Source organism: Mesoplodon densirostris, chromosome 1 (genome assembly GCF_025265405.1).
Source record: "Mesoplodon densirostris isolate mMesDen1 chromosome 1, mMesDen1 primary haplotype, whole genome shotgun sequence".
Lineage (NCBI taxonomy): Eukaryota > Metazoa > Chordata > Mammalia > Artiodactyla > Ziphiidae > Mesoplodon > Mesoplodon densirostris.
Window position 1 is genome coordinate 219,993,007 of NC_082661.1, and position 23,915 is coordinate 220,016,921.

Below are 23,915 nucleotides of genomic sequence, written 5' to 3' on the forward strand. Positions count from 1 at the left end.
TTCAGACAAGTAATTTTGGAATATCTGAATAGAAAAAGTTATAATTGCTTAGCTAGAAAAGTTGTGTCATTAATATTGCTAAATAAAATCATGTTTAACTAGAATAACAAACAAAACTTTGTTTAGTAAAAATCATTTCAAATTTTTCCTTTGGGGAAAAATCATACCTGTTTTTCACATGGCGAAAAAACATTTTTCAGTTCTGTGGCCCTCCAAAATATTCTGAGTATTTGACAGTTGTGGTTAGAGACAAGCGTATTGACAGTTTGACGTTCAATGTGAGGAAATATGAACTTCCTGTATTTTCTTTATGTAGTTACAGCAGGGTCCCCAACCCCGGTACCGGTCTGCGACGGCCTGTTAGGAACCGGGCCTCACAGCAGGAGGTGAGCAGTGGGCAAGCGAGCCCTTCTAAAGTGACTAACATAATATACACAGTCTATGATGGGCTTCTTCATGTGACCAGTATCATATGATATATGTATGTGTATGTGTATATATAGATATATGTATATACCTATGATTTTTACAAATAGAGCTGATTTTTCTGTGGTATCTTAATAACTCCTTATTATCAAAAGAGTAATTTCTCTTTTTTCATGGTTCCTGAAATCTCTCTGCGATACTCTCATGATAATTCTCACATTTATTTGCCGCATGGACTTAAGATAACTGAACTATGGTTGAAGGGAGGCCATCTGTGTGATTTAAGAAATGCAGCTCATGGAGTATCAGAGCATTTTAACGATTGAATTTAAGTATTAAGCCCAGTACTTAAATTCAGTTGTTTAAAATAGGCCTGTAAAGTATCTTCTCTCCTCTAATTTAAAGATCACTTAATATGTAATTAGTTTTAGCTCCTTTCATTTCAACCAGCAGTTTCCCAATTCTAATAATACTCTTCCTAGTGAACTCAGCCAATAACTTGGCTTACTTGATTTTTCTTCATATTTAAAATAGGAAGAATAGAAATTAATAAGTAATAATCCTGATTAAAAATGCACTTTGGACTGAGCTACTTGTTTATGTTTTGGTATTACTTTATTATAGGTAAGAAAGAATACTTCCTAGATGTTAGATGTTTAGAAAATGATTTACTTTACATGAGTGAGGAACTTGTTCCAAAGTTTACTTACTATGGGTATAAGCTAGTTAATAATTCATAAATTTCCTAAACACTGAAGACTTTGCCTAACTTTAAGGGGGAAAGACAAAACAAAGTGTGTTTTTGCAATTTATTGTCTTTTTTTCTTAATTAGAATTTTCCTATACACTATTTTCATGTATTTTCTGTTCATAAAGGCATGAGAGATGTACCTTTAAGTTACATCTTTTGAAGCCCAGTTTGTCAAATTAAAGTACTCTAGTATGTTAAGGTGTGTTAAAGACTTATTGGACCCCTGAAAAGTTTTTAGGTTTTAAAAAATAATAATATTAGAATTCTTTATTTACTAACTGCTGTTCTCTCTAAAAAATTTCTGAATTTTTACTGTTTGTCCAACAGAGCTTTCTAATCAATCTGAAGTAGGTTGCATTCATGAAGTTCTGCTACAAATGTCATTTTAAACAAACTGTTTTATTGACATACAGAGCAGTTAGTTGTTCTTGTGCCTCCTGCTAATTCTGCCTATTAAATTTGACCAATTAGACTAGGTTAGCTCTTCATCATAATCCTCCTAAACAATTACTATAATAATGCTGTTACTTAATGGACAGGCTAAGAACTTGGTTTTTAGTAGAGGTGTACCAAATGCATATTTTGGTTTAATTCCACATAGACAAGTATTAGCGTTAGTATTCAGCTTTGGCCATTATAGAATGAACTTCTGAATGCAAGAATTAGAAATTTTATCACAAAAAAAATGAAATGATTGTTATAGTTTTTTTTGTTAATGATTTAAAGTTTGGCATTATATTATAGAAATAATACTTTTTGCAGCATTTTCAGCTTCTGGATTATTTTTATAATCATGACAGTGCATTTAGCATTGTGATACTAAATAATCAATTTTAAATGGGGACAGTGGAGTAACAAAATATGTTTGGGGTTCTTTATTCTCTAACATGTTTTTCTTCATTTGCTTTATGTCTTGATTGAAAATGACTAATCATGGATGTTATTGAATATTACTTTCAAGAATTTTCTCATAGTGAAAATTTAAAGAGGCAGAGTTGGCTTTCTGATTTTAACTCATCCTCATAAGATGTAAAGACTTCTGAAATTGGACTTTTTCCTGAAAGATTCATGGCCTGAATGGAATTAAGTAACTAAAAATCAAAAACAACTCCTAACATTTATTTTATTTTTTGTTGTAAATTATAAAGAGAGTAGATAATATAATCTCTATTATTCTGCCTTGATTTAATTTTTACATTTGTATAGCTTTCACCCTCATTAGTTATTGCCACATTTTAATATTGCAGTATAAATACACATTTACATTTCAACTAATAGAATTTCAACATGTGAAACACATTGGGAGATTTTTCTCTGTACATGAAATGCTTACCTATATTTAAAAATGAATATTTAGATAGTAAAGATAAAACTGAAAGAACAGGCCTTTTTTTTATTTTTGATGTTACACTGGTTGAAATATAATGATATCAAGCACATGATCATTGACTATGCACAAATTTGTCGTGCTAAAAATGACATTGAAGTAAGCGTTCAGGTGTTTGACCTTCAAGAGCTGAGGCAAAAGCCAGAGATGAATAATGGATTTTGGCCATATATCAGTGCATCTTTAATTCAGACCATTTAAAATATTCATTCAGTGAGAAGCTCAGGGCAGAAAAGTATCATATGTAAACTAACTTGTGTAAAAATTAGTAACCCTGTTTTCTGACTACAAATAAGTCTAGTTAACAGCAAACTGCCTATATTTTATTTACTGAAAAATATTTTTAATTAAATATTTGAAAAATGTTTCTTGGAAAGAAATTAGAAATCTTTGGGTTATATAGATATTTCTTGTTACTGAAAAAAATTTTAATTAAATATTTGAAAAATGTTTCTTGGAAAGAAATTAGAAATCTTTAGGTTATATAGATATTTCTTGTTAACACAGTTTGTGTGTTGCAAATAACTTCTATGAATTTTTAAAGTGTAAAAAATTTAATCATAGTAATGCTCCAGGGTAACTAGTATTATTTGGTTTTTGTTAAAACCAGTAAATCCTTTTGTAAAACAGAATTTTCATGTTTTTTAAACGCATATGATTATAAGATATACATGTTGTCTGTAAATTAACCTGGCAATTAGCTCAATTTGCTATACAAAAATTTAGGCTTAAATTTATACTTACTATAGATGTGGCCTTTCAGTAATGCCCTATGAGAGCTGAGACTGGATTTATTTCTCCCAATAAGAGCTATGTAAGCAACAGCTGGCAGTAGTCCTCTTCTAAAAAAACAAATAACAATTTTAAGTTTTAAAAGACCAGTTTGTTTCTGAGATGAAAGCACAACATTTTCTTAAATCAGAGTAGATGTATATGTAGAAATCATTGTAGCAGTATTCATTATAACAAGAGTTGATCTGTAGTAAATAATTTAACCCGAAGTGAGTCTAGGGAAAAAGTTATCTGCTGGACTAAGACATAATCATTCTAGATGTCATTGGATTGAGAACAGCAATGGGTAGGCCTCTTAAGAATAATAAAACATTTTTCCTTTCTCTTGTGATTTGCTTTGAGGTTTTTCATTGTTGCTGTGTTTTACATCATACCCACTCATGTACTTTGTCAGTTATCTCTAGAACTTTTACGAAAGGGAAATTTTGCTCTGTAGAGACTTTTATTTTCAGAACCCAGAAAAAAACTTTCTCATTTTTTATTGTTAACTTTTAGAAAGCAAGAAATGTGTAAATGTATTGTTTTTAAACCTCTCATATTCTGAATACTAATGAATCTTGATTCTCTCTTTTTTTTTTTCTTTGAAATGGCTGTTTGTCATGGAAATGTATAACCTGGGGCTTAAATTGTAGAGGTAATCTGTAATTATCTGCAAAACATAATGCAGGTTTTGTGTAAAGAGGCCTTTCAAAATCATTGATTTGAAGTTAATTTTAAACAGTTTAAATATTTTTGGTTTTATATCTCAGCACTAGGTTTAGAATAAAAATTCTTCACTTTCCTGATCAATCAACAAAAAGTAAGTCATAAGTAACTGAAAAGGAAGTCTTTACTTGTACCTGCACATGTGTATGTATAAAGTTTTTAACCACAAACCATCCTCTTGGTTGCTGTATTTAAGTCAGTTTACTTTTCAACATTATAATAGATAGAGCTGCAACTTGCTTCAACTTGCAAGTTCTACTTCACTGTTACCTCATTTCTAATTTTTACTTTTTATATATATATTTTTGGAAATATACATGTGTCATTAGTAAAGGGCAATTTTCTTCCATCTTTATTATGCCCAAATGATTTTTATCCAAATTGTGTTAGAACTTCTCATCAGGATTTACATTTGCTTGTTTTTATTGTTTCAACTGTATATAATTAATTTGACTGTAGATGAGGTTTTTATGCAATCCTGTAAATAGGAAATGTTGTACTCTTTATACTATAAATAATATACATACCAAATATACATACTAATGTAGAGACTGTATATTTTGAATTGTGTGTGTGTTATTTTGACACAGTTTCATCATTAAGTCCTATTTATCAATAAGCTTATTGTCTATAAGGGCCATTTCTTAGGAATAAGATAAATGTGTTATAATCTTCTTAAGAAACCTATTCTTTTTAGTAATTGATCAACATAACTTCAGTTGAATTACTGCAATTCTTGGCATACATTTCTGGACCTATAATCTATACCAACGTTTTAAACATTAAACTTAAAACTCAGGGGGAAAAAGGTTCTTCAACTTGAGATCTTCTCTCCAGATCTCCATTCTTTGGAGTTTCCATGTGTGTGTGACCTGAAGAACTTGGAACCATTGAAATTCAAATGTAGGTAGGTAAGTGTTCACACCAGCGCATGCGTTGATTGCCTTATATTTCTTTGTATATGCATCTGTATTGCACCCCCTCAGTGCCTTTCTTCCTCTTCCCCACCATAGATCATGCAGGGCCTGTGTCATCTTGATATTATGTAACTTTGTAATTCTGTTTTGGTCAGTATTTGTCTGTGTTGTGTGTCAGGAGCAATTTTTAAAAGTCTTCAGACATTTATGGCATTGTGCTGTCTAAAGACTGTCTTTCACACATAAGTGTTTGCTGTGTATGGGCCTTGGTTGCATTTTTGTGAATTGTGTTTGTTGAGCTCTGACAACATTCCCTTGGAGTTGCTGGTATTCTTTGAAAGATGCAAAAAGTCTCAGTCTTGAATTATGTTACTTATTTTCTCAAATCTAGAGAATGTGAACTATTTCTGGTTCTAAGGATTTCTTCCAGTTAGTCTTTAATTTAAAAGTCATATTCCTGATACCATTTACAATAGCATGAGTGTCAGCTACTATCCTTTGAAGTCTATTCAAAGCTTTCTTTGGGCAATAAGAAAAAGTGATTCAACTTAATCATTTGCTTCTAGCAATAAATACTAATACTAATTTATTCCACACAAACAGGACCTCTACTTAACCCTCAAAAAAACTATTTATTGATAACATAGTAAGTTGTAACTGAAATAGGCAAACAGATCTAATCATGAAATATTTTCTTGGCTTAAGTAGGAAAAGCTCACATAAGCAAAATGAGATGTTCAGGTGCTTAATTAATGTTATTTCGCTCAAAATATCTGAGCATCACAATCTAGGATTCCTACCGTGCTTTTAATTTTACATTTTTTCTATTGTCACATCTGCCAAGCATATCATTGAATTTCAGAATCTCTTTTTCCATATTGTTTTTTCCAATTCCTATAAAAATCAGGTAATCTGTTGGCAGTGGTTCTTAAACTTTTGATCTCAGAACTCTTTTAGACACTTAAAAATTACTGAAGATCTCAAAGAATTTTTGTTTATATCTATGGGTTATATCTATCAATATTTACTATATTGGAAATAAAAGTGAAGACAGTTTTTTAAATTATTTAGTATTGCATTTTACCATCTTAACCTACCATTATACGTTAAGATAAATAGCATGTTTTAATGAAAAATAATTTAAAAAAAATTTTTTTAATTGCTGAGAACAGCATTTATTTTACTGTGAATGTGTGATGGTAAAGAATACAATGACTACTAATACAATTTGGTGCCACTGACTGCGTTCATTCTAATGCCCCAGCAGTTTTGCCCACTAATGTTTTTGTACCATCAGTGCAAATGTCAATACAGTGAAATAGGCAAATCAAATCTTGGTATTTTTATGAAAGTAGTTTTGACCTGGTGATCTTCTGAAAGGGTTTTGGGGACTCCACTTTGAGAACCGTGTTCTAGGATGCTTGATTATCTCGAAATGAAAATTTGTACCAACCTGTTTGAGTAAAGTCTTTTCCCTCTTTTGGGCCTCCATTATCAAAGGAGAATGACTTGCCTGTAATTGGTATGAACAGATTTTAGAGTTACTTGAGCATAATTTTTATTTTAGTTACCATCATAGAAATGGATATAAAAGAAAGCACCCAAGTGGTCCAAAATGAGGTCTGTCCATTGGATGACTATATATTTTTCTCTTTACTTGTGTGTGCTATGTGTGTTGTATGTGAGTATACAATCAGTTTGACTCCTGGATAGCTTGAAAACACATTTTCATGTAGCAGTGTGATTTTCATGAATTATGGCAATTCACACCATATGCCATTGCGCTATGCTACTTTTTCTGCTGATCTACCCCAATTTCAAATATTACTGCTTCAATTTGTATGCCACAGATTGTATGAAACTCTGTAATATTTCTTAACCTTTTGTCCCTCTTATCCCTGGAACCAAAATTCATAATATTGTAAAATTAGAGAGCATTAGAGATGCTAAGTTAAGAGAATATGAAGAATATCTAAGTGGCATTCTCCTGTTATCTCCTTCACAAATTTTGTTATTCCTCTAATGTCCCTGGACTGTTGGATTTTTATAGTTTGGACCAATAGTACTGAGGGGGTGTGTGATGCTTACATATATGCAAACATATAGTGGAGTTTGACTCACTCAATGCATGCGCTAGTGCTCACGCTTACGTACCTAAAAATTAATGATTCAGTAGCTCTGCAGTATTTGAAGAGGTAGTCAAAATGAATAAATAAATAAAGTTAAAAATACTGCTAAAGAACAAGAATCTGCAGAGGTGGTCCAATAGTAAGGAACTCTATCTACTGGTAAGTAACCAAAATAATTTCTAATTTGGAAAGCTTCTTGGTACATGATCTTTAAAAATACTATAACCACAATACAATATTCTGCCACTATAACACATAGGTATAATACTATAATAGATATAATACTATAGGTATAACAAGTAATTTGCCTGTAAGATAATATAAGTATTGTGAGTCATTCATTAATTACTAAATTGTAAAGTTAGAAAAAAATATTTAGCATCAAAAGCATAAAAACAAATCATTTAGTTGAAGGTTCTTTTATATCTATCTCCTTTTAGAACAGACTTCATAATTCCGTTGCAAATTTTGAAATTGTTTTAGACTATTTGAACTAAATGTAAACTTAACTTTGTCTCAGGCCTTGTTTCCTATTTTTGTTTTGGTAATAGGCCCCTTTCTAGTATAGATGGTCCCCACAGCCAAACCAGATAATATCCATAATTACCGTCAGTTTTCAGGGCTGATAAGCCTCTGTTGGCTGTCTCTTCATACTTCACTCTAAAAGCAGTAAAAATTAAGTACAGAGGGCTTCTCTGGTGGCGCAGTGGTTGAGAGTCCGCCTGCCGATGCAAGGGACACGGGTTCGTGCCCCGGTCCGGGAAGATCCCACATGCCGCGGAGTGGCTGGGCCCATGAGCCATGGCCGCTGAGCCTGCGCGTCCGGAGCCTGTGCTCCACAATGGGAGAGGCCACAGCAGTGAGAGGCCCGCGTACCACAAAAAAAAAAAAAAAAAGTACAGAAACCTCCGGGCAAGTAATCAATTGGCATGTGAGACAGCTCATCCTTGCCTTTATGTTCTTTCCTGACGGTTAAGAACTATGAAGAGTGACAAAGAGATTAGTACGCCAACTCCGTCAAGGGATGCATGCTGTGAGGAAAGTGTGTTCTGTAAGAAACAGACTTTTAATCTTTAGGTTCCAAGTAGGTAACTTAAAAGAATTTAGAGAAAATTATTAACTTGAAAATGGCATATAATTTTTAAAAGGAAAAGAAAAAAATTTTGAAGGCATACCTTTATCTTTAGATGAACCAGTTATTAACAGTAATAGTGTTTTGCATAGGCATGTGAGTGTTTATGTCTTTCTTCTTAGCTTATTCTAAGAGGCACTACTTCTGGTTTTCATTTTGATTTATTTACCTTCAACTCTACTGCTATAGGTATTCTGTTATCATTGTTCATGAAGAGCCATTGTGGAAATCCAAGGCATATTAAGTACTTTAAAACCGATTAGTTCCTTAGAAAATGAAGGCAAGCAATGATGACAAAGCCATATTAACCTCATTCTCTTTACCTGTCAAGCCAAATTTTTTCTTTACTAAGATGATTGTCACCGTTATTAAATAAAACTTTGAAAAGACAAATATTTTAACTAACCAGATTTTTTTTCCTTCCTAACAGTCATCAAAGAACACTCTGCTGCAAATAAGCAATAACCTGTGTGTGTTATATACTTTTCATTCTTTATTATGAAGCAACTATTTTTAAGGGATTCTAAGATTTTTATTGTCTTAGTCTTTATTAAAATTGCTTTTTTTCTTACGCTTTTCATATACTCTGTGACTTTCTGTAATGCAAATGTTACTTTGTCTAACCTTTTAACTTAAAAACCAGTGGTAGTGTTTAATTACTTATACATTTTAAAACCTGCTCTGTAAAGATATAGGACCATGTTTTTTTAAAAAATTAGTGATTTGACATCTTATTTGAATTATTTTCATTTCTAAATTTCTTTTAATCTTTGAAAAGTTTTAAAATTCAACTCTTCTGAACTAATGTCTTAAACATTTTCAAGGCAGTTATATGAGTGGACTTAATCTTGCTTTACTCTAATTGAAGTAGTGTTGAGTTTGCAATAGGGAGAATAAGAGGTGTTTTCTTCTTACTAATGTCCATTTAATACATAAACATTTTTTTTGTGTTTTGTTTTGTTGTTTTTTTTTTTTTTTTACAGATTCCCTTCAAGCTCAGCTTATCAACATGGGTGTTATTCCTACCTTAGTTAAATTACTGGGCATCCACTGCCAAAATGCAGCTCTTACAGAAATGTGTCTTGTTGCATTTGGCAATTTAGCAGAACTTGGTAAGTCCTAGCCATGAGTCAAAAATGTAATTAAGTTATTAATGTACTTATAATAAATTTTCCTTTAGAGGTTAACCTGGGAATCTGTTTAGATTATATTAGTTTATTTTTTTTGAAGCATTGTAGATACATTATTTCAATGTTAAAAAGTGTAGATCCATCTTAAGGTTGTATTGTTTATAATTGGAGCTAGTTTGCTTTCCTAATTGTTTTATGTATTAAGGCTTAAAGTTTATACTTGTATACTATTTAATGGAATTGAATATTTAAAATGATCTCCACTTGACTTTAGTATTCTTAACGTGAGGGATGGTCTTAAAATCAAGTATTGTATTTCCAGGGCAAAAATAAGGACCTCATAATTTATTACATTTTGTATAAACTATTTGCTTATCAGGTGAAAAAAAATCTAGCAGACTAAGGTTCTTCCCTCTCTTTTTACAAAATCCAAAAAAATAATAGAGAACTTTTTCATAAGAGTATGTTTGTAACAGGATTTGAAAAAAATATGAGAAATCCTTGAAAATCAGAAGGCGGGCAGAAACAGACCAGTGCTAGCAACACAGCCCAGCCCTAACAGAGGGAGGACTGATGACCCCAGCACACCCATCTCTTTTCCCTGTTTTATTTTTCTCTATATCATGTACATTATTACCCTTTCTTCTTTTCTCTCCTCCCTCCCCATAATTCTTGATAGAAAGTTACAACTCCTGGTCTAAATCTACCCCACAACCATGTTCATAATAAATTGTTCATCATGGGGACAGTGAAACCAAATGATGTCTCATCATAGCTAAAGTCATAGCTACATCAAACGAGTAAATCTGTTCTATTAATATCCCCATTTTATAAATAAATAAAAAGAAGCACCAGGACTCTAACCTTGGTTTTTCTAACTGAAAGCTCATCTCCTTGCACACTCACATTAAGATCTTGATTTCAGTACTTTACTTTTGCTTTGACTTCAAGTTAAGGGAATAGGGATTATTTATCAGAGTTAATTTTTAGAAGTCATTTTTATTCAGTGGGTCATCTCCTGGCATTTGTGAATGTTTCTTGTCTTCTCTTCTGCTTTTTTTCTTTTTCATACTGTCTCATTATTTCCATCATTCAGGTAAGCCCAAGAATGAAAGAACATTCATTTACTGTTTTTCAAGTTAGTTTCCATTATTAAAATGGAATGTAGGAGTTTGTGTTTAGTATAGTTTGTAGAATTAAAACAGAAATTATGTTATAATCCCTGATAATGTCATAACCTGTGTAACAGAGACAGACACCACTTAATATGAGTTAACTGTGTTAAGGTGTCAGGATTTGTTTGGGAAATTGTATAGACCACCTCGATTCTGCATACAGGGAGACCTGGGTCTGTATTAAAAGATGGATATACACCTAATTTAGTTTGGCCCAATTCCATACTCTGGTCCCAGCTGTTACTGCCCTTACCCCATATGGAGAAAGAAAGTATAAAAGAGAAATACTTCTTCATTTACTAAGACTTCTAGAGTATATATCATGAGTCTGTTATGCCCATGTAATAGCTAAGTTGTATATCAACACTGAAATAAAACATATATGCCCCAGGATACATGTTTTCTCTTTTCAGTGTGGGCTTTATTGCCCATGAGTTAGCGAATCACCTAGTATTATTTTATTGACACAGGTAAAGATCAAGATCATATCACATTTATATCACACACTTCTGAATATGGCATATCATTAAATGCTAGAGTTACTTTTTGTCAAAATTTCTTAATAAAAATGTTAAATAGCAGAAATTTGTATGGTTTTGCTCACTAAAGATATAATATAAAGACAAAATATAAAATAATTAAACAACTGCAAACTATTTCATAACTGGGGGCCGAAAAGGAATGTGCATCTCTATCTTTTTATTCTCTTTCAGTCCTAGTTTATGTGCACACATAATTTTTCTATATTCACAATTATAGCATGAATCCAATTTTAAAGTTTGCAGATTTATTTAACATTATAGATTAAGCAGAATGGGATTTTTTCCCCTTTTTATTTGGCTCCACAATCTTTTATAAATAAAATTGTCTGCTTAAAATATTAGTATTTTGGGGGTTAGAGATGTTAGAATGAAAATCTGCACTTACTTTCACTCCCTTCTGGAAACCAACTAAAACTACAATAGATTGTTTTTTAAATGGAAAACTATCAAGGAAAAGGAAGCAGGGTTGTTGGGGTGGGGGGGCAAGTAAAGAGGATAACACAGAAACTTTTTAGAGCCTGGAAAGAAAAGCAAGCAGTAACTCACTTAGCAAAACTTTGAAATCTAAATGCTGAATTGGAAAACCAAGAACTAACCAGTTTGGAATCTTCAAAAAGTTTAGGATTTGGTGGCATCAAGATTTCTAAACCTTCTTTCCCTTCCCACACTGTGGTAACTAGCCCTCCCCATCTAAGCAGAAGACTGTGTTTATTCTCTGGAGAGACTAAAAATAGAGGGTTTGTACACTGGGGACATCAGACTAAATGAAGTAAGAGTTACCAGAGTACCATTCTGAACACAGATTAAGTGAAGGTAGGTATGCTTAATGGTCCCATTTGTTCTCTAGAACATGGACTTATAGATACTTATGTTGGAGTTTCTCTACAAAAGAGCCATCTGACCTACAGGGAATCTTCAGACAACAAGGCCACTCATAGACTGGCATTGACATATATACACTAATATGTACAAAATAGGTAACTAATAAGAACCTGCTGTGTAATAAATTAAATAAATAAATAAATAAAACAAGGCCACTCCTACTCATAGATCCTAATCAGTTTTTAGATCCCAGTTAATCAGTGGCAGACAAGTAGAGAGGTGAGGACAGCCTCTAAATGGAAGATAAATAAACAAAGGTAACTCGGAGGAGATAGAAACTATGCAGGATGGGGGTGGGGGAAACTCAAACATGCTCAGATAAATGAGAAAAATGCTGTAATCAAGAAACAGGATGCCATTTTTAAAGAAAAGGAACAAATGAAAAAGCTAGAACATTAAAAACACAATAGCTAAAATGAAAGACAATAAAATGTATGGAGGAATATTTATAGATATAAAGCAAAAAACAAGGATATGGAAAGTAGAAGCGAAAATATAGATAGAGGATCAGACGAAGAGTTCTAGAAAGAGGTAAATAGGAGGAAATGGCCAAATAACTCAAGTACCACAAAACTAAAGTATATATTTCTCCAGATTGGAAGAATCTGTCCAATGCCTAGCCTAGCAGATGAAAATTAGGCCCCCAGACCATGGCACATCAATGTGAAGTTTTAGAATAATAGGGACAAAGAGAATATTTTATAGACTTCCAGAGAGAGGGGAAAAAGTTACATTAAAAAAATGGTGAGGGCCTCCCTGGTGGCGCAGTGGTTGAGAGTCCGCCTGCCGATGCAGGGGATACGGGTTCGTGCCCCGGTCTGGGAGGATCCCATATGCCGCGGAGCGGCTGGGCCCGTGAGCCATGGCCCCTGAGCCTGCGCATCCGGAGCCTGTGCTCCGCAACGGGAGAGGCCACAACAGTGAGAGGCCCGCATACCGCAAAAAGGAAAAAAAAAAAAAAAAAATGGTGAATCAGTAGACATCAGATGTATCAAAACAACACTGGTAACCAGAAGAAAATGGAATATTGTCTTCAAAAATTTGAGGAAAAATTATTTCCAATATAGAATTCTATGTGCAAACCATCAGTCAAGTCTGAGGTTACAATAAGGACATTGTCAAACATGAATGTCTCAAAATTGGTGTCCTACATCTTTCCTGGAAGCCACTGGAAGATGTGTCCCACCAAAACAAGGGATATAAATAATAAGACTACATAGGAATCAGGAAACAAGAGATCCAACAGGAAAATAGGAGTTCCTAGTATTATGGTGACATGAGAGCCCCAAATGGCCTATTTTCAAAGAGCAACCAGTCCAGATTGGGGAAATTCTTTACAAGATGAAATTGATTGAGCACCTAAAGTGAACGAGCTTATTAAGAGAAAACTGGACAACTGACGGAGAGTGTGGAGTTGAACTAATGTAAGTACATTGAAAGCTAAATAAGTGAGAAAAAAAATTTCCTGGAAATAAAAGGAATTCCAGGACAAATGAAATAGTGCATCATTGAAACACTAATTATTGAAATAACCAAAATTACAGTAAAATTACATTGAGAAGATGGAGGGTATTGTGGAGACAAGAAGAAAAGAAAGCTAGTGCTTCATCTTTCGTAGTGGGAAGTCGATCAAAACTTAATATAAATACATTATTTAAAGATTTGGAGGTAAATACCGGTGAATTAGCTAAAAGAGCTTTATGTGCTTATTTTTGAAGAAGAAATGGGCAAGGGGGACTCGATTCTGCCAGTAGTGTAAGTATTAGGACTAACTCTTTAAACTCATATATAATTTTGATTTAAAAAAAAAAAAACCCTTAGGAAATAAGCCTTCTTGCTAAAAGTCTGTTAAGGATCCATGGCATTTAATTCAAATATAATGTCCAAATCATAATTCACGCTATCTTTTCTTTTCAGGTGTCCACCTGCAGGATAAGTACAGGTTTTTGTTAATTCGTATGTTAATCATAGTGCCTTGTTTCCTTGTGCTGGCAAATGACCTGAATTACTTAGCAGCAGTGATTTGGTTTCAGTTTAATAAGTAGAAGAATAAAATATGGATTGGAAAAAAGAGTGCTAGAACTATTATTTTTTGAAAAGAATAATAGCACATAACTAGATAAATGATGTCTATCTACTTCACCTGTGATTTTATGTTTCATTTTATTTGAAGAATTGTCTGAAACAGAGGAGTAACCACCAGCGTTAAGGAGTTAAATCATTCCTATTTAAATCAAACTAACCTCCTTTTAGGGTAAGATGGGCTGACGTTTGTAAACTATGATTTCTGAGGGTTTAAGTAGCTTATTAGAAAAGACGCTTCACCCATACTCCTTTTTTTGTGGCACTAAGGAATCCTCCTTACAAGTCTTGGAGTGGATTCTCATCATTTTGGCATAGATCTGGTACATGTGCCAAAAGCAGTGTAACAGTAGAGTGAATCAAAACTGTATTAAGCCATATAAAAATTTATCTTTCTCCATTTTCTTTTAAAGTTGAATTTGTAGTATTTTTTATTTGATATTGGCAGAGATTTACCAGAGACTAGAGAGCAGAATATCGCTCTTACATTCATTTACTTGTTCTTTCAGTCACACATTCATGCAATCAATAAATTTCTTTTGAACACCTGCTCTTTACTGGGCACTATACTGTACACTGTATTTACGGTAGTTAAAATACTATACACTGTCCGTGCCCTCAAGGAGCTTATAGTTTAGTGGGTGCGTTGGAAATTTATTTTTTAAATGAATTTACAAATAAATAAGCATATAATTTTAAATTATGATAATTGCTAGTATGAGAAAGTAATTGAACGGGGTAAGGAACTAATTTAAATGACAGGCATAGACTCTAGGTGGGAAAGAGCATTTTCAGACAGTCAAAATTTCAAAATATTTATCTCCTATACACAGTACATAGTAGCTTTCTCAGGAAGCTGCTGGAGGATGCCTCCACCAAAACTAAAAATGTGAAGGTGAAAGGACATAGATAATAGAGTATCTGATACAGGAGGGAGAAGAAAGCATCCACCAAGGTAATGAAAAAGAAATTCCAGAATGTCAGCTGTGCCCCACAAACATGGAGAGCAACCAATCTAGGTTGGATTTGGTCAGAATTTTCTGAAAGAAACTTCTAGATAAATTGATAGGATATCTGATGCAGCAAAAGAAACTGAGAAGAGACTTGGAGAGGAATGGATTCTGGTTGTATTTTGGAGGTAGACTGATAGACCTTGGTTATTCTTTGGATGTACAGTTGAGTGAGAACAAGTGAGCAGTGACCCCCAGGTTTCTGCCTGCATGGCAGATGGGTAGGTGACATGTTCCTTCATTAAATTATGGAAGTCTGGAGGAAGAACAGATTTCAGGGGAGCATCAGAAGTCCACTTTAGACATGGAGTTTGGATGCTAGAGAGATATTCAAATGGAGACGTCAAATGGCCAGTTAAATAAATAGCCTGGAGTCCAGAAGAGGGCTAGAGATATGATTACATAAGCATCAACATATAGGTGCTATTTTATGCTATGTAAGAGGTTAGATTGCTTAGGGTGAGAGTAAGGCTCAAAAAGGTGAGAAGGCAAAAGATCAAGATCCAAGGAACCATAATAGAATGTATAGAGGTCTGGTGCAGGAGGAGGAGCAAGCAAGGGAGATCGCAGAATGGAGAGGTGGGCCAAACTAGTTTGAGCTGGGTTTAGGAATGCATGTGAGTTGAGAAAGTAAAGACAGTGTATGTAGACAATGCTGTCAAGAAACTTGTTTGTGAAAGGGAACAGATTGGATGGTAGTGAATAAAAGTGGTGTAAAGGGAAGGTGTTTGTTTTTAATATTGCTATTTTTCTGTGAGAAATATTAAAGCACATTTAAATGGTGAGGATGAGGCTCTAGAGTGAGAGGCTGGAGACGGTGAAGAGGCAAGAGGGAATGAGGAGTTGGCCTTTGATAGAAAGACTTGTCAGGGGCTTCCCTGGTGGTGTAGTGGTTAAGAATCCAACTGCCAATGCAGGGGACACGGGTTCAAGCCCTGGTCCGGGAAGATCCCACATGCCACAGAGCAACTAAGCCTGGGCGCCACAACTACTGAGCCTGCACTCTGGAGCCCACAAGCCACAACTGTTGAGCCCACGTGCCACAGCTACTGAAGCCTGCGCGCCTAGAGCCCCTGCTCTGCAACAAGAGAAGACACTGCAGTGAGAAGCCCGCGCACCGTAACAAAGAGTAGCCCCCGCTCGCCGCAACTAGAGAAAGCCACACGCTGCAAGGAAGAACCACCAACGCAGCCAAAAATAAAATAAATTTTAAAAATAAATAAATTAGAAAGGCATGTCGAGGAGAATGCAAAAGTATACCACTGTATTGGTGTAAAGACAAGTCACCTTTAATTCAGCCATGTAAAATGCAGTCTGTTATGAGTAATTTTTCTTCTTTGACTGAAAGCCTTGAAACTATGAATTTATAACAGTAATTTTACTATTGCTATGATTACCTATATGTTATGCTAGTGAACATTTATTTTATAGCCTTGAATAAAATTGGGCCAGAACATTTTATTTAAAGACTTAGATGTTTTTCCTCTTCAGGGGCATTTAAAAAAATGGTTTTGATTGTTCCTGTATTTGAAGAGTGTTTGTACTTATCAGTAATGGTAAAAAATGACCAAATATTGAAGGTAATAGAAAACAATTTCTGGGCTTAATTTTGTTTGCTTACTCTAAATTTTCCTCTTGTTTTTTGCAGAGTCAAGTAAAGAACAGTTTGCCAGTACAAACATTGCTGAAGAGCTGGTAAAACTCTTCAAGAAACAAATAGACCATGATAAGAGGGAAATGGTGTTTGAGGTTCTTGCTCCATTGGCAGAAAACGGTGAGAAAATAAATGTATCTCTTGATTTTTGATCATATAGGCTTTTTCCATTTTTTTCTAATATTATTTAATTGCCAGCTATTTAACTCAAAATTCTTTTTTTAATTAATGATTTATTAATGATAAGTTTTATTTTGGGTATCTCTAACTTCAGCTACATTATCTACTGCATAACTATATCTACATTGGCCAAAGCTACTTTCCAGGTTTCTTTGATTTTATAATCTTGGCAAAGATGGTTCTGTAGCTTATACATGCTTATGCCAATCTGGAAAAGGCAGCCAGTAGGCTGAACTCCACTTATGTACCCTTGCAGGGCAAAAAGGTCATAAAAGTTGGAGTACCAGGCCCACCAACAGTGTGAACACTGGTAAACTATTCCTGTCTTTGAGCAAAAAATCTTAAAGGATACACTCTAGGAATAAGAGGGAACCAGAGTAAGCAAACCATCCCATATAAATAATTTTCAAATACAATGTCTAGCACACAGTCAAAGAGGACCAGACACATGAGGAGACAAGACATTGTAAGCAAGAATCAGCACAAAGAACAGGCAACAGCAGCAAATCTCCAGATACTGGAATTATTAGACATTGACTCAAAACAGGTATGCTTATTATGTTCAGAGTTAAAAACAAGCTTAAAATTTTTAGAAGGAAACTAGAAACTATAAAAAGTGGAATGAATAGCAGACTTGAAAAAGAAACAGTTGGAAATTCCTGAATTGAAAAATACAACCAAAATTAAGAACCTAATAGGGCTTCCCTGGTGGTGCAGTGGTTGAGAGTTCGCCTGCCGATGCAGGGGACACGGGTTCGTGCCCCAGTCCAGGAAGATCCCACATGCCACGGAGTGGCTAGGCCCGTGAGCCATGGCCACTGAGCCTGCGCGTCCGGAGCCTATGCTCCACAATGGGAGAGGCCACAACAGTGAGAGGCCCATGTACCGCAAAAAAAAAAAAAAAAATTAAGAACCTAATAGATGAGTTTAACAGCAGATTAAATATAGTTGAATTAGAGAACCAGTGAACTGGAAGATAGATTGGAAGAAAATCCAGAATGAAATATAGAGAAATAAAAGAACCAATATACATAAGAGAGAATAAGAGGTACAGAGTATAAAGTGAGAGGGTCTCATATACATTTTTTGGAGTCCCAGAAGGAGGGCAGATGGGAGGGCAGAAGTTTGAAGAAATTTTGTCAGAACCCTTACCAGAAATTATGAAAGATATCAAAGATTCAAGAAGCCCAATGAATTTAAAACATGATAAAAAGAAATACACATTTCGATACATCATATTGAAATTGCAAAAAAAAAATGACAGAAGTTTTAAAAGTAGCCAGGAAAAAAAATAGATTACCTTAAAAGAGGCAAAAGTTTGACAGCTAACTTCTCGACAGTAGCAATGAAAGCCAGATAACAAACATCTTCTGTGTGCCAAAAGAAAATAAATTCAATCTAAAATTCTAAACCCAATGAAAATACCCATCAAAACTGAAAGCAAAATGAAGATATTTTCAGGTTAGAAACTGTGAAAGTTCACCACCAATATACCCTTACTAAAGGAAATTATAAAGGATGTTTGTTAGAAAAAAGGAAAATGATTCCAAAAACAAAAGGAAACAGACTCCAGAAGGAAGGTTATAGGTACAAGGGAGGAGAAGGAAGCAAAAAAACCCCCAGTAAATATGTGTGTAAACTCATGAACATTGAATATATAAAATAATAAAAATAATTCACTGTGAAGTTTAAAATGTACATATGTATAATCTAAAATACACCACAGAATGAGTGTATATAATCTGGAGGGAGGTAAAAGTAGTTAAAGAGTCCCAGGACCCTTGTACTACATGGAGGAAAGTACTATTAGATTCTGGTGAATAAGTGATTTCAAATTTTAAGGTGAACTAAAATAATTTTTAAAACCAATGTGTAACTACCAAACTAATGGAAGGATTTATGGAAAGATTTTTTTTGTTTTAATACCCCATTAATCCTAATTAACAGAAGAGCAGAGAGAAAAGGGAACATGGAAGAGGGGGTAAAAATAGGGCAGAAAAAATATGCTAGATTTATGACACAGTATTTCATTAATTACATTAAATGTATGTGGCCTGAATGCTTTAGTTAAAAGACTAATCTTTTAAAAAATTTTAAATTTTAAATTTTAAAAAACCAGCTTTTTTTTTAAACAAGCAGCGCTTCTTAAGTATGAGGAGATTTAAAAGGTTGAGATTTAAAAAATTGGAAAAAATTTACCATTCAAACCTAAAAAAGGCTGAGGTAGTCATATTAATATCAGATAAAATAGACTTTAATATTAAAAGACTTGGTAGAGATAAAGAAGGTGACTTTATCATGATAAAAGGTCCAATTCTTGGAAGCTATAAAAATGTACATTATGTCAAAAGATATGAAGCAAAAATATTCAGAACTATGAGGCACCCTAAATATCCACAAAAATCATTATAGAACAAACAGATTAAAAAATAGGAATATAGAAAACGTGGGCAACATGATTAAGAAAATTGATTTAATGGACATATTTTGGAACACTGCACCCTGCTTCAGAGCCCTTTCTTTTCAAGTACATATGAAACATTTAAAACATGTATACTTATGGAAAAAATATCAAAGGATTGCAATCTTAGAGTATGTTCTCTGATCTAAGTGAATTACAATAGTAACTAATAATAAAAAGATAACTAGGAAATCCCCATTTATTTAGATATTAAGAAATACACTTCAGATACCTCAGAGGTCAAAGAAGAATCACGAAGAAAATTAGAACATTTTTCTAATAATGAAAATGAGAACACTATCTCAAATCTTGTGTGTTGCAGGTAAAGCCATACTTAGAGGGTTTTTTTTTTTTTCACTTTAAATGAATATAATAGAAAAGGAAAAAGCTAACATCAGTGAGCTCAGTATTAATCTCAGGAATTGAGAGAGGGAAAACATAAATGAAACCCAAAGAAATAACAGTAGAAGGAAGGAAATACAGGAACTGAAATTAATAAAATAGAATATATGTAATGCAATATAAGCATATACTTGCCTATGTTGAGTCTGAAAAGACATCATAAAACTGGTAAACCCCTAGTAGGATTAATCAGGAAAAAAAGAGAGAGAAAGCACAAATAACCAAAATCAAGAAAACAGAGATCTCACTACAGATCTTACAGATATTCAGAGAATGTTATGAAAATTTGATGCCAATACATTTTCAAGTATGGGTGATATAGAACAGAAAAGCTGAGTAATCTTATCTTAAATTTTTTCCAGAATAGGAAAAGCAGATATACTCACCAATATATTTTGTGAAGCTAATAAAATACCAACAAAGACAAAACAAGAATAAAAATTAAAGGCCAGTCTCACCATGAACATAGATCCAAAATTCCCATAAACTTTTAGCAAACAAAATCCAATAATATATTTAAAAATTAATCATCATACCAAATTGGATTTATTCTGGAAATATAAAGTAGTTTAGTATTCCAAATGCAATCAATATAATTCATCACATTAAAACTTAATAAAGGGGAAAAATCATCTTGTCATTCAGAAAAAAACATTTTATAAGATTAACCATCCTTCCATGATTTTTAAAAACTCTTTGCAAACCATCACTAGAAGAGAATGAAAAGAATATATAACCAGAAGCCTATAGAAAGCATCATACTGAGTGGTATAACAAAAATCATTTCCTTTTAAGATTGGGAATAAGAAAGGTCATCTCCATTTTTATTTCTTATTGTATTGTAGGAACTATCCAGTGCTGTAGGGTAAAAAAGAAAGAAAAAAAGATACAGGAAAGAAATAAATAAAACTATCATTATTCATATATATGATTATGTATATCAAAAATACAAAAGAATATAGATTTTTAAAATTAGAATTTGTTTGGGTTGCCAGGCAAGACAAAGAAAAACATCTAAAAACCCAAAGCATTGTATTTTTACATACCAGCAAAAACAAAATACATTTTAAAAAATACACTGTTTACTATAGTATAAAAAATGAAATATTTAAGGGAATTGCCTGGTGGTCCAGTGGTTAGAACTCCGTGCTTCCACTGCCAGGGACCTGGGTTTGACCCTTAGTCACGGAACTAAGATCCTGCAAGCAGTGTGGCGTGGCAAAAAAAAAAAAGGAATACTTAAGAATGGACTAATAAAAGATGTGTAATCTAAACAAGGTCTCTCTCCTTGTAGCCTTCTTCCTTAGCCCTTCCCCACCACTGTCTTCCTCAGGCACACCATTTACCAGAGGATTCGACTTTAATGCATGCAATAGATGTGTTTGTGTATGCTTATATGAAATTGTATGATATCGTTTCATGAATGTATCTGTTTATAATTTACACAAGTGACATTTTTCTATGTTTCCTTGTATTCTTAACTTCTGTTGCTCAACAATGTGTTTTAAGAGTTATGCATAACATTCTGTTATATAAGCCTACTTCACTTTAATTATTTATTCTATTTATTCTTAGTTGTCAACAACCCTCATATCCAGCAAATACTGGATTTCATTGTTCATTTCTTCTTTGCTAGTTGTTCGAAAAGCAAGTGTTTCATTTGATTGAACTTACAAATGGAGAGATGACCCATAGTCATTATCCCAGACAGCATTCCAATTCTGCAGAAACCAATACTGACCCAGACAAAGAAACTATTGAAGCCATTGGGTAAAACACATAGATCTGTGTGCCATTTCTTTATGAAGATACCACATTTTGGATTTCTCTTTTTGTGAAATCTAGAGGTGGTGTTGCAATTTCAAGAAGAGGGTGGGACTGTATGAGACAATGACAGTCTTTTAACAGATACAATTTTGGTGTTATTCTTTTTAAAAAACTTTTCCTGTTTAAGCAATAAATAGTTAGAATTGTTACTTTTTAATGTCATCTTGGAAATACCATCAAATGAAATTTGAAAAAAAAAAGATGTGTAAGAAAACTGTAGAAAGTCATCAAGAGAAATTAAAATCTAAATAAGTGCAAAGCTATATCACTTTCATAGATTGGAAACCTCGATTTTGTAATGATCTTGTATCTCACCATACTGATCTGAAGACTTATGGCAGGTCTCATCAAAATCCCAAAGACTAAGAATAGCCAAGATACTGTGAAAGAGACTAAGGTAGAAGAACTGATTTTATTGCATAACAATAATAAAACTTCATTCTGATAAAACTGTAGTATTTAAAAGACGATGTGGTATTGGTTCAAAGATGGACAAGAAGACCAGTGGAACAGGATAGCCCATAAACAAATGGATGCATTAGTAGATGTTTATTTTACTAAGAAAAACGGGTGTCACTGCAAAACTATATGGAAAGGACAGTCTTTTTAATAAACAGTGCTGGGAATGGAAAAAAATACCGTTGGAGACACTCATACAATCCCACTTAATACTATTATTATTTTTTAAATTTTTAAAAATTTTTATTTATTTTTGGCTGCGTTGGGTCTTCATTGCTGCGCGTGGGTTTTCTCTAGTTGTAACGAGTGGGGGCTACTCTTCATTGTGGTGTGTGGGCTTCTCATTGCGGTGGCTTCTCTTGTTGTGGAGCATGGACTCTAGGTGCACAGGCTCAGTAGTTTTGGCTCATGGGCTCTAGAGCACAGGCTCAGTAGTTGTGGCACACAGGCTTAGTTGCTCAGTGGCATGTGGGATCCTCCTGGACCAGGGATTGAACCCGTGTCCCCTGCATTGGCATGTGGATTCTTAACCACTGCACCACCAGGGAAGTCCCAATACTATTTTTTAAATTTCATTTCAGATAGATTATTGACCTGAATGTAAAAGTTGAAACAAGAAACTTTATCTTAAAATATGAGATAGGATAATGTCATCACAGCCTTGGAGTACAGAAAGTTTTCTTAAGTCACAAAAAGCTGTAACTATAAAGGAAACTTTGATAAATTTTGTTATTTTAAAAGTAAAACTTTTATTCCTCAAAGGACACCATTAAGAGTGAAAAGTATGACAGTAGATGAGAATTTATTTACAACATATGTAACCAACAGAGGGCTGATGTGTACAATATATAGAAAAACTCCCTCAAATCATTAAGAAAAATGTAGAAAATCTAGTGGGAAAGTGTGCAAACAATTTAAAAAGGCAAAAGATAAAATCCAAGTGGCTGATAAACACATGAAAATATGCTCAACTCATTAAAAATCAGGGACTGCAAAATAAAACCACAATAAAATACCACTGTGTACTCACCAGAAAGTGATAATACCAAGTGTCGATGAAGGTGTGGAACAGTGGAAACTCATTAAGTGCTGATGGGAGTGTAAATTGGTACAATTTGGAGAACAGTATCTACTGAGTTGGAGATATGCCTTCCCTGTAAGCCAACAATTCTGCTGTTAGGTGTATACCCAGAAATGGGTACATGTGCACCAGGAGCCATTACAAGAATGTTCATAACAGCATTATTTATAATAATGAATAAATGGAAACAACTCATATCCATTAACAGTAGAGTAAATAAATTATGGTATATCCATATTATGGAAAAATACACAGTTATGAAAGAATGAAGACAGCTATAACCAATAGTGTAGATGAATCTTATAAACATATTAAAAGGAAAAATCCAACACTGAAAAATACGTATTTTACGATTCCATTTATATGAAGTTACAAAAAAGCTAAAATTAACTATAGTTTTTAGGAATGATTATTTGGTGAAACTATAAAAGTATGGATGTGATTACCTTAAAAAGGGTGGTGATTTGAAAGGGAGGGATATGTGATAGAAAAAAGTAAAGCACAGAGGGGCTTCCAGGGTTGTTGGCAATGAATTTCTTTTTTGTTTGTTTTTTTTTTTTTTTGCAGTACGCGGGCCTCTCACTGTTGTGGCCTCTCCCATTGCGGAGCACAGGCTCCGGATGTGCAGGCTCGGCGGCCATGGCTCACGGGCCCAGCCGCTCCACGGCATGTGGGATCCTCCCGGACTGGGGCACGAACCCATGTCCCCCGCACTGGCAGGCAGACCCTCAACCACTGCGCCACCAGGGAAGCCCAGCAATGAATTTCTTGATCTAGGTGATAGTTACACA

General features: G+C 33.9%; 1 protein-coding gene across 4 annotated transcripts in view; it reads left to right on the forward strand.

The window, feature by feature from the left end:
- The window catches only part of RAP1GDS1 (Rap1 GTPase-GDP dissociation stimulator 1), a 155,828-nt gene that overhangs the window by 105,650 nt on the left and 26,263 nt on the right, over window positions 1-23,915 (forward strand). For all 4 annotated transcript variants that reach the window (XM_060115259.1, XM_060115266.1, XM_060115276.1 and 1 more), the window contains 2 exons: window positions 9,223-9,351; window positions 16,709-16,834. In XM_060115259.1, coding sequence (XP_059971242.1) covers window positions 9,223-9,351; window positions 16,709-16,834 — 255 coding nt within the window. The remainder of the gene's footprint in view (window positions 1-9,222; window positions 9,352-16,708; window positions 16,835-23,915) is intronic.